General features: G+C 42.9%; 1 protein-coding gene across 1 annotated transcript in view; it reads right to left on the bottom strand.

The window, feature by feature from the left end:
* CACNA2D3 (calcium voltage-gated channel auxiliary subunit alpha2delta 3) overlaps window positions 1-12,320 on the bottom strand; it is a gene marked incomplete at its 5' end in the record, with an annotated part of 625,719 nt that overhangs the window by 135,827 nt on the left and 477,572 nt on the right. The window contains one exon of the mRNA XM_081319069.1: window positions 10,839-10,913. Coding sequence (XP_081175195.1) covers window positions 10,839-10,913 — 75 coding nt within the window. The remainder of the gene's footprint in view (window positions 1-10,838; window positions 10,914-12,320) is intronic.

The raw sequence follows: 12,320 nt of genomic DNA, 5'->3' as shown, positions 1-12,320 counted from the left end.
TAAACAAGAGCCTTTGAGATTAAAAGAAACAGTCTTGGGGGAACAGCATAAATTAAAAGCCCACAGATAACCATAGATTTAAAAAATACAGAAGGGACATTGTAAGTTATGCTATCAGTGGCTGTACTATATATCACAAAAGATATCAATTGGGTATCTCAAAAGAAACACATTTATTCACAGAATAACTAAGGTATAAATCCCAGCCCAGGAAATATGATATGCAGTATGTAATGTGGCTTCCCCTTCTGCTTTTCCTCTCCCATCCTAGAAAAAAGATAATTAGGGAAACAGCTAAATAACCTAATATTGCAAGAACAGCCAACTTCATTAGCCACCAGCAGGTAAATTTAGGAGGTTGGAGGAATGTAGAGAAATGATTTTTACTATGGAAGAAATAGTTAACAATAGAATTAAGAATAGCAGAAATAACTTGTTTAAGCACAGCAAGCATGGAACCAATCAAGGGTATTAAGTAGTGAATTTCTTGCGTGCCATCCTTTTGATATGGCCAACAGTATGGAATATAACCATGCATTGAAAACCAGGTGGAATTTTGGTTCCATAGAATGGCTCACATTTACTGGAGAGAGGAGGAGGAAATGGGGTGAAATGTAATGTGGTTTTTGTTTTTGTTTTTGCCTAGGATAGCGTGCCAACATCATGTTGCTAAATTACATTTTGTCTAATCTATGAGGTTACTCACTCCAGCACTGATGCCAAAAAAGTAAACAAAAAGAGGACAACAGATGCAGCTCTCGTCTGAAACTGCCCGCGATTTTAATTATATCCTGACCTTCTGACGCACTTACACAACCTGTTGTGAAATGGCAAGTTCCGAACCTGAAGCATTATTTTATGTGTTTTTCTGACCTAGGTTATGCAGGAAAGAATAAGAGCACGGCTCTCTTCAGTTCTAATAATTTGTGTATTAAAGTCAATAAGCTGGCTCTAAAGGACTCCCTGGGTGAACAAATGTTTTGTGTTCATTGTCAAATGGGAATGAAATTTTCCCAGGGATAAATTTCACTGATCCTCTCTTTTAAAACTGCCTAAACTGGTCTTCAGTCGTTAGGAAAAATGCATCCCACTAAGGTCACTGGGCCGCCCTTGTAATTTATTAACAGAGGAAAATGATTCTGAATCCTCTTGCTGTTTTTTTTTTTTACCTTTCTGCCTGATCCCACTTCTAAAACAAAGTAAGATCAGGGAGTTAGGAGGAATCTTTTTAAAAGCACAGCAAATTGTTAGTGTAGAATGTTCCAAAATTTTAACAGAAAATGTCGGCTGGTTTAATGCTTAAGAATATACTGATTATTATCTCAAATTGCTGATGTTGATATATAAAACCCTATAAGACATTTTTTAAAACAAAAAAATATTTGACGCAAATATTCTTTCCTGTTGTCAGATTAATTTTCATCCCAATATTTTCCTCATGTAATGAAGCAGATAGGGCTGGGTGCAGTAGCTCACAAGAGCCAATTTAGAAATTTTCTGAAATTTTGCAAATTGGTTGAGGGCATAGGTGAGCCACTGTCGGAGACAACCAGGCTGAGTCTGAGGGAGGGGTTAAATGCATCATCAGTCATGAGTCCTTTCACTCCCACAAGAGATCTAAGTCCAGCCCATTGTGAATTCCTTATCTACCACCAAATTGCTTTGACCATTAGTAGTTCAGATTCTTGTAGAGAGCTTAAGCGTACAATAAATCTTTATATATGAACTGCCTGGATCATCTGATTTTCCTGGTGCTTGACAGCCACTATGCCAAGCACATCAATCAGCTGTTCTGCAGCTAGTGGAAGGGCAGCAACAAAAGAATAACAGAATAACAGAGTTCGAGGGAACCCTGGAGATCTTCTAGTTCAACCCCCTGTTCAAACAAGAAACTGTATTAACAGCAGGGCCAATTCTTAAACATTTACCACAGCACACCACAAAGTGGGGGCAAAAGAACTTTTCTGGAGATGCTATAACCCTTAGACAATTAGGAAATCGTATCACTTGCTATTATATACATACTTCAGCAAAAGAAGAACCTCCAACTCTATCTTCTATAAATTAAAAATATCATGCTCAACAATTGAGCTCTATGATGCAATTCTAGCCTTCAACTCCCAGAATTCTCCAGCTCCAGCTCACTTAAGTCCACACATCTTCAAGGTTGAGTAATACTGCTCTAGCAGCTATATTTGAATTTGATGTGGATTTTATCCAAGGCACTCTTTTGAAAGAGTTGACCTAAGACCCACAACATAGAGATACCCCAAAACTGAACCTACCCTTTAAATTACATGCTTCAGTGAAATGTATTTTCTGGTAATTTGTTTGGAAATGGAGATTGAAGGATATTGCTTTCTACAAAAATAACAATCATTTACTGAGGGGTGCCTATTATGCTTTTTAAGATGTGAGAAAATAGGGACAGCAGATCCCAATTAGAAAACCGAGCTGCTAGTGAAGTAAAATTTCACCACAAAGTTTCATTGATGGAATAGTTTCCATTGATGAGACAGAGAGGGGAACATCCTACTGACTCTTGCAGCCCTCAAATCCTGTCCAAGACTTTTTCAGAGAGGACCTCAAAACTCCAGATCAGCTTTTGAGGCCTAAAAAAGTTGCAGGAAAGAGAGAAGAAAGGTGCAGATTTTAATGCCTTTTTTCAGCTGTGCAGGACATTACATTACATTATTATATTCAGATTTGTAACATAAGAGCAAACCTTACAACTGTGATAAAATTGTTGGCTTCCTGTTGTATCACTGAGCTTCTGATTTTGCTTTCCTCTTATATGTGTGTGTGTGGCGGGGAGTGTCTTTACGTGTACATGTTAAGTATATAGCTTTTTTTCAAGGCTACTTCTTCGACCGTGGAAACATTTCCTGTTAATATTTCCATACTACCATCCAAACAGAGCTTTTAAATGTAGCAGAAAGTGAAACATATAGAGTTTCTGTTTCCTTATTGCTATTTTTTTTTAAAAAAAATGCCAGTGGGCTTTTGTTTCTGCATTTTAATAATACTGTATTTTGCAGTAAAGAGAAACACATTCAAGTCTTGACTTTCACTTTTCACATAAACACAATATATTCAAAACATGTATGATTTAAAGATTACACACAAAAACACACAGCCCGACACACACACACACACACACACACACACACACACACACACACACATATCTGTTTTGAATAATGGCTCTGTCTGCTTGGATTCCGGTGAAGGCTCTGCCAGACTCACTATAGAAGGCAGTGTTATGCTGCCCTCTATCGTCACATTCTATACAGTTCATTCCTGGCACTAGGAATTGTCTTTATGGAGAGCAGGGATTCTACATCTTTTCAGTAATAGAAGTTACAGATGCATAGAGATTAATACAGATGCATTAACTTTATTTCACTAATCTGGTCAAAAGATGCTTCCTTATTACAGCATGTAATGTACAAAACATTGAATCAATTGAATAATTATATAAAAATACAGTTTACAATCACAGGTAAAGGTAAAGGTTCCCCCGCACATGTGTGCTAGTCGTTTCCAACTCTAGGGGCCGGTGCTCATCTCCGTTTCAAAGCTGAAGAGCCAGCGCATTGTCCAAGGATGTCTCCGTGGTCATGTGGCCGGCATGACTAGACGCCAAAGGCGCACGGAACGCTGTTACCTTCCCACCGTAGTGGTCCCTATTTTTCTACTTGCATTTTTACGTGCTTTCGAACTGCTAGGTTGGCAGAAACTGGGACGAGTAACAGGCGCTCACTCTGTTATGTGGCCAGCCATTTTTTTACCAAATATTATATCATCTCTCAATGGACCATAAATGTTTATATTAGAAAATCAAAGATTTTTCTCAAATTCACGTCTCGTGTTCGACTAGAAGCCAGCCAGTGGGGCCACCAGCAAGCAATAAATGGAAGTTAACATATGTGGAAGTCACGAGGCAGGATGTTTGTTTTATACCTGATAATATCTTATCCTGTTAGTCTCCAAATAATTAAACAGGAGCATTGTTAAAATCCTTTCATGAGCCTCACAACCTAGTATTTATTGGTTTCCCCCAAAAATTTAGAATGGAATTGTAGGTCAATTACTGAACTGGCATTGTGTTTTCAGGAAAAAAAATGAATTGGGTATTTGGCTACCTTTAGTATGTTACTTTTTGTTTCATTTGTGTCTTGCTAATATTTTATTAAGCAAGAACATAAACAAATCCAGTCCTCTAAATCCTAGAAACCGAACTGATGTGAGGGCAATTTTTGTGATGAAATTACTTCATACACATAATGTCTTCTGAGCCAAAAGAAATTCAATTTTCCATGAAATAAACAATTGTAGTAATCACGGAACCACTTTAAACAAAGAAATTGTTGGTCATACAATGGGAATTTCCCAGCATTAATTATCACTAGTAACAATTTGATCATTGGAGTTCATTTCACCAACTGCTCTTCATGCCAGAAGCATCTCTGGATAACATAACTTACTGGAACATTCTGTAGCCTGAGGGTCTCCAGATGCCCTGGAACTACAATTCCCAGAATTCCAAAAAACTATGAGTTGGAAATTGGAGAGTTACATCCAACCTACTAGGAAAGCATAAGTATAGACACTGTACCTAAGATGATGTTCATGGGGTATATTTTCAATTTATGAGCCAGTTTATCTAGTCCAGTAGAAATAGCATTAGAATATAAGATAGCGAATTCAAAGTTCCCAATTCCAAGTTCATAACTTTATCTGTGATCTTTCTAATGGAATGATTGTGTATAGCAGGGGTCTTCAAACTTGGCCCTTTTATGACCTGTGGACTTCAACTCCCAGAATTCCTCAGCCAGGTACGCTGGCTGAGGAATTCTGGGAGTTGAAGTCCACAAGTCATAAAAGAGCCAGGTTTGAAGACCCCTGGTGTATGGTAATGACCCAGAAATGTCAATGATGTAAGGATAGAAAGCATAACCACTTTTTCCCATTTTTAAAAAAATCTGCTGTCATGAATTACATCATTTGCCAGTCAGTCCTGGATCATTTATTATTGTTAGAATACACTACATAGATCCCACTGAAACAGGGAATTTATGAGATTTAATTTATATAATGGCAAAATCATAAATAAAGAGAAGATGACAGAATAGGAACCCCTGTGTCTGTTGTAACTCCAATTTATCATGGCAATGATCCAATTCAAATTTATATGTGCATATTTCAATAGACTTAAGACATATAACTTAATATTGGATTGTGGGTTTTGTGAGCTTCTCAGAAGCATCAAAGAATTGATCTGCATAGTGGATATTATTCTAAGAAACAACATAACTTTCCTACTTCAAATTCCATTTTTCATTTCCTACTCTTTTATGACATTTTTAAAAAGGAGAACACTTTTAAATGATTTGTTAAAAGCTTCTTTAACAAGAAACTCTGTAGCCTGGCCAAATTGTCAAATAAAAAAAATAGAACTTACTTGATATACATGGAGTATAACAGTGTTGCAACAGGCTCTTCAACTATTATTCATAATGGTATGCCAAGCTGCACACAGTGCTTACTTCAGAAATATACTGAGTCTCCTGACCCGAGCTAAAATGTTTCAGAAGCATTCTCTCTTCTACCATAACAGCTTGTATCAAGGAGAGAAGCAGCATAGAACTAAGGAGAAATTTCCTGACAGTTAGAACAATTAATCAGTGGAACGACTTGCCTCCAGAAGTTTTGGGAGCTCCAACATTGGAGGTTTTTAAGAAGAGATTGGACAACCATTTGTCTGAAATGGCATATGGCAGTGATGGCGAACCTTTTAGAGACCGAGTGCCCAAACTGCAGCCCAAACTGCAACCCAAAACCCACTTATGTATTGTTGGGTGGCAGGTGGGCATGGCCCATTGGGTGGGTGTGGCACATTGGCTGGACGTGGCACATTGGGTGGACGTGGCTGGTTCAAAAGCATATAATATGTTTTTTCAGTGTTATTGCTTTTTAAAATAGAACAACAGTGGTACATGAGAGAAATCTTGGCAGATTTTTTTGGTGTCCCAATAATATCTTTTAATCTCCTGACTGAATCGCTAAAATGTAAATATTAACTAAGCCAAATCCAAATGTTTAGAGGAATAAGGATGCAATCAATCATAGCTTTATATACAACAGAATCAAATGATTCCAAATGTATGATATGCAAGCATACCTCTGATAAATATTTTTATTGCTTCTGTTAATTTATTATTTAATTCTGTTGTTACATTCTATGTCCATCCTAAGAAATTGCATCCAACTAATATTTTAGTGAATCCTTTAATCCCATTCTTTTAGCCATATCTGATGGCGCTGAACTCTTAAGAAATGTCTGTGTTTGTGTGTATGTGGCACTTCACAAAAACTGTTCTTATATCAGTTAACTGAGAGATAGAAGTAATACCAATAGAAGTGAATACAACAGTTCATTTAGTGATCATTCAAAGTTACAACGGCATTGAAAAGGTGACTTATGACTCTTTTTCACACTGTTGCAGCATCCCCATGGTCATGTGATTAAAATTTGGACGCATGGCTACAGACTCATGTTGATGACGGTTACAGTGTCCCAGAGGGTCATGTGAACCCCTTTTGAGTCCTTCTGACAAGCAAAGTCAATGGGGAAGTCAGATTTGTTTAACACCTGGGTTACCAACTTAACAACTATAGCAAGAAAGGTTGCAAAATGAGGCAAAATTCACTTAACAAATATTTCGCTTGGCAGCAGAAATGTTAGGTTCAATTGTGGTTGTAAGTTGAGGACTCCCTGTATTGCTACTTTATTTTTAAACTGGGAAAGATCCTTATTCTGCCTTTTTTCAGGGAGGAGGGAGAGTGCTTCTATAACATTTCTACAATTTATAAATTAGAATCTACTTAAACATGACAAATAGGGGCTTTTAGCTAGAAGAACAGCATTCCATTTATTTATTTATTTATTTATTTATTTAATTTGTATACCGCCCTTCTCCCTAGGGACTCAGGGCGGTGAACAGGGCAATACATAAAAACTAGATACAAAAATTAAAATTATTAAAACATGATTAAACAATGCCCATAAATTAATACAAATTTAAAATTAAAGTCATTTATAAAAATCCCACCCCGTCCCATCAGGCCAGGCCAGCTTGTTTAAAGAGATGGGTTTTAAGATCGCGCCGGAAGGAGCGGAGATCGGGCGCCATCCGGAGCTCAACCGGAAGATGGTTCCATAAATCCGGTGCACCCACAGAGAACGCTCTCCCCCTGGGGGCCACCAGTCGGCATTCTTTGACCGGTGGCACCCTGAGGAGGCCCTCTCTGTGGGAGCGTACTGGGCGGAGGGAAGTTGACGCCGGCTGCAGGTGCTCCCCAAGGTATTCTGGACCCATGCCATGAAGGGCTTTGTAGGTCATTACCAACACCTTGAACCTCACCCGGAAGACAACTGGCAACCAATGCAGCTCGCGGAGCAAAGGTGTGACATGGGAGTATCGGGAGACTCCCAGTACAACTCTCGCGGCTGCATTCTGTACCAGTTGGAGCCTCCGAGTGGTCTTCAAGGGTAGCCCCATGTAGAGAGCGTTGCAGTAATCAAGACGAGAGGTCACGAGCGCATGAGTGACCGTACGTAAGGCATCCCGGTCTAGATAGGGCCGCAACTGGCGCACCAGGCGAACCTGGGCGAAGGCCCCCCTAGTCACAGCTACAATATGGTCTTCTAAGGAGAGTTGTGAATCTAGGAGGACTCCCAAGTTGCGAGCCCTATCTACAGGAGATAATGACTTACCCCCCATAATGAGGGGTGGGATATCCTGAATATCCCGAGATGCCGGTACGCACAGCCACTCAGTCTTGTCAGGGTTGAGTCGAAGCCTGTTCCTCCCCATCCAGACCCGGACCGCCTCCAGGCACCGGGACATCACGTCGAGGGCATCACTGGGGTGGTTTGGGGTCGAAATGAAAAGTTGGGTATCATCAGCATACTGATGATACCCAACTCCAAAACCACGAATGATCTCACCCAGCGGTTTCATGTAGATGTTGAACAGGAGAGGCGAGAGGACCGACCCCTGAGGAACTCCACAAGCGAGAGGCCTCGCGGTCGACCTCTGCCCCCCTGCCAACACCGACTGCGAGCGTCCCAGGAGATAGGAGGAGAACCACTGAAGAACCGTGCCTCCCACTCCCAATCCCCTGAGACGCCGCAGCAGGATACCATGGTCGATGGTATCGAAAGCCGCTGAGAGGTCTAATAGGACTAGAACAGAGGAATATCCCCTGTCCCGAGCCCTCCAGAGATCATTCACCAGCGCGACCAATGCCGTCTCCGTGCTGTACCCGGGCCTGAAGCCCGATTGGTACGGGTCTAGATAATCCGCTTCATCCAGGACCAGAGGGAGCTGATGCGCCACCACACTCTCAACAACCTTCGCAAGAAAGCGAAGGTTGGAGACCGGACGAAAGTTATTCAAAACAGCCGGGTCCAAGGCAGGCTTCTTGAGGAGAGGTCTCACCACCGCCTCTTTCAAGGCGGCGGGAAAACTACCCTCACTCAGAGAGGCAGATATAACCGCCTGGAACCAGCCTCGTGTCCCCTCCCGGGCTGCATAAACCAGCCAGGAAGGGCACGGGTCCAATAAACATGTGGTGGAGCTCAGCCTCCCCATGATCCTGTCCACTTCCTCCGGAGGTACAGGATCGAACTCCTCCCAGGTGACATTGACAAGACCGCTCGTGTCCTGATCGTCCGATACTGCCCAGTCGGAGTCCAAACCGGTCCGAATCCGAGCGATTTTGTCCAACAGATGTTGACTAAATTCCTCGGCACGCCCCTGTAAGGGTTCCCCACTCACCTCCTGATTAAGGAGGGAGCGGGTCACCCTAAACAGGGCGGCCGGGCGATTATCTGCGGACGCGATGAGGGCAGCGAAGTAGTTAGATCTCGCTACCCTCATTGCTGCGAGATAAGACCTAATATGGGTTCTTAGTCGCAATCGGTCGGATTCAGATCGGCTGGACCTCCAAACGCTCTCTAGGCCCCGTCTCCGACGCTTCATCTCCCGGAGCTCCGCGGAGAACCATGGAGCCCATTGGGATCTGCGCCGGGTCAGGGGCCGCAAGGGTACAACTCGGTCAAGTGCCTCCGTGGCCGTCCTTTCCCAGGCTTCCACTAAGGCATCTGCCGAGCTGTGAGCTGAGGAGGCAGGTGGGGACCCCAGCGCTGCCTGAAACCTCTCAGGGTCCATTAAGCGCCTGGGGCGGAACCATCTAGTTGGCTCAACAACCCCACGGTGGGGAGTGGCAAAACGGAAGACCAGCCGCAGGAGATGATGATCGGTCCATGACAGGGGCATAACAATTGGGGAGCCCCCACCAAGATCATCTAACCACCGACCAGATAAGAAAACCAAGTCAAGGGTGTGGCCTCCCTCATGAGTCGGTCCATGAATTACCTGCGTCAGGTCCATGGCCGTCATGGAAGCCATGAACTCCCGAGCTAACTCAGATGCTCCTCCCAGGGATGGTAGATTGAAGTCTCCCAAAACCATAAGTTTGGGAAACTCAATCACCAGCCCTGAGAGGATATCGAGAAGCTCAGGCAGGGCTGCTGCTACGTGACTAGGCGAAAGGTACACGAGCAGCAAGCCCAACTGCGCCCTGGGACCAAACCTCAATAGGAGAGATTCACACCCGACTATCTGAGGAACGGTGGCCTCCTGCGGACATAAGGTCTCCCTCATAACCACAGCCACTCCCCCACCCCTACCCTGAGTCCGAGGCCGGTGTAGCACCCGGAAGCCTGGTGGGCAAAGATCAACTAGGGGGATACCACCCTCTGGGCCCAACCAGGTTTCTGTGATGCAGGCCAGGTCCGCATGCTCACCCTCGACAAGATCCCGGACGAGGGGAGCCTTATTAGCAACGGACCTGGCATTCAGGTACACCAGCCGGAGCTCAGGTGGCTGCACATCCCCGCTCCCAGAACCTTGGGTCGAAGACAGAGGGTCGGAGCGCCTCACCGCTTGTAGATAGCGGAGAGGCCCTCCCGGAGGTCGATACGGCCCTCTGATCTTACACCTGCTGCCATTCCCTATCGTCGTGGGAATTGACAATCCCACGACCCGCTCCAGAGCTCCGGAGATGACCGACCCCGGCTCCCCCTCAACGCGATCTATCCTGGGCCTGGCCTGAACAGCAGTTGGCGGATTACCCCCCCTCTCCAACCAACCACAACCCTCCCCCCTCCCTAACCCTACAAAAAAATTGGCTAAAAAAGTAATCAGGGGCCTCTTATTAAATTTATATCTTAGGCCCCTGTTTCTGCCCGGCCATCTCTCAGGGTCCAAACAATCGGGCCCGTCATCAAGAGGCGAATTAAAAGGTAAGGCGGGTCGCACCCAGGATGGGGGGGCACCCCTGAGGGCGAGTAAAACCGTGCTGGAGTACCTCAAAACCATGGTAATCATTGGGTAATACAGCAAAAAACAGACCCAGATCAAAATAAATAAAATGGGAGGATCTTAAAATGGAAGGAGAATATCCAGACTGCAAACCCAGCTTTCAATGTAAGTGTACATAATTGCTGCAATTTATGGCTTTGCCTTTCTGAATTTTTAGGTGTCCTTTACTCTGCAACTTACACTTCTCCGAATAACCAAACAAACCCCATTGTCATTTATGCTGGATCTCATACTAATCCATCAACTATTTTTTAAAACAGTTTCCTGTAGAATCAATAATTTGTCCCCCCTCCCTTTTTTTTACTTTAAATGCTACATTTGCTATATGTTGAGAAGGGGTAAAAATAGGGGGGGGAACCTTCATCAAATACTTCATGAACTTACCAGAGGCCTGAGTTCAGGATGAGTCAGAATATATCCATTATTTGTAATTGCAAATGCATATCCGTGAATGCCTAGCTGTAAGGAAGAACAACAATAAGAACACAAAAATAAGAACACGTAAAAGGCAACAGGTGAAATAGCTGCAACACAATCCCAGCAGGAGATTATCTTGCCCGGTTTCCCACTGGGATTTTCTAAGAAAGCTTCCCTGAAAATGGGATCTTTTATTGTTTTCACTTCAAACATACATTCGGTTGCTTTGTTGCACAGGTTAGCTGCCTTTGTTTTCTAACTCTCAGGCTTCTCCATACAGAGTGGTCTGGATTTTTTTTAATATTCTATTTTTAAGGCTGTTTCCTTCTTCCATCTAAGTTTTATTCGCTTCCTGAAAACCAACATGATAAATTCTGAGATTTTTGTCCCTAACGGTGAGCTAGAAATATTATATAAATATTATATAAATTACTTTTCCTGTTTTATCATTCCCGCTCACAAGGGTCAATGCAGAGGCATCCAGTGTGGCCAGCTACTTTTGAAAAGGAATCCTATACGAAGAAAAGGAGAAATATTTAACCAGACCCTCACAGGTGTCAGCCACTACAACAATACTCTATGTTCAGAGTGAATTTATCAGCGTCCATTGATACCGAATTTCAGAAAAGCCCTAGAAGCCATTTTGTCCAATTCACAGAAAAAGAGCTCTGACTGTGGTAGTCCATATTCTAAAGCATTAGAAAATTGCAGAGGAAGAGTGAATACTTTTTTTAAAAAAATAAAATAAAAAATTAAATGAGAGGAAGGAGAAAATAAAATTATTGGGTAGCCTAAGAAGGTTTTGTTCTTTTTTAAAGGGCAATGTTACTCGTCCCAGCTTCTGCCAACCTAGCAGTTCAAAAGCACGTAAAAATGCAAGTAGAAAAATAGGGACCACTACGGTGGGAAGGTAACAGCGTTCCGTGCGCCTTTGGCGTCTAGTCATGCTGGCCACATGACCACAGAGATATTCTCGGACAAGCGCTGGCTCTTCGGCTTTGAAATGGAGATGAGCACCGGCCCCTAGAGTCGGAAACGACTAGCACGCATGTGCGGGGGAACCTTTACCTTTACTTTTTTAAGAATCATGGAGGAATAGGATGGAAGCAAAGGTTGACTTGCAAAGCTAGAAAGGCCTGAAGAAATAAGTATATTGAGTGGCCTTGGATTAAAATAGATTAAGACTCCTCATGGCTGCATTAAAATTCCATCTACTAGTTCTTAAACTGGCATAAAAGTGTGCCAGCTTAAAATTTACTGCCCAAAGGCTGGGCTTTATTCTTGCTTAGTAACATGGCAGGTAAAAGTCTCTCTCCTTAAAGATTGAATGCACAACAAAGGAAGCAACTAGTGGAGACCTCTGGTTTATTCCCCCCCCCCGCCGCCAAAATATCAGTAGTCAGGTGGGGGAATATCTGCCAAATACTCTACACCCATCTTTATTTATTT

The sequence above is a fragment of the Vipera berus genome (assembly GCF_964194415.1).
Source record: "Vipera berus genome assembly, chromosome: 2".
Taxonomy (NCBI): Eukaryota; Metazoa; Chordata; class Lepidosauria; order Squamata; family Viperidae; genus Vipera; species Vipera berus.
Note: the sequence above shows the minus strand (reverse complement) of the source record. Positions and strands in the feature narration are given on the sequence as shown.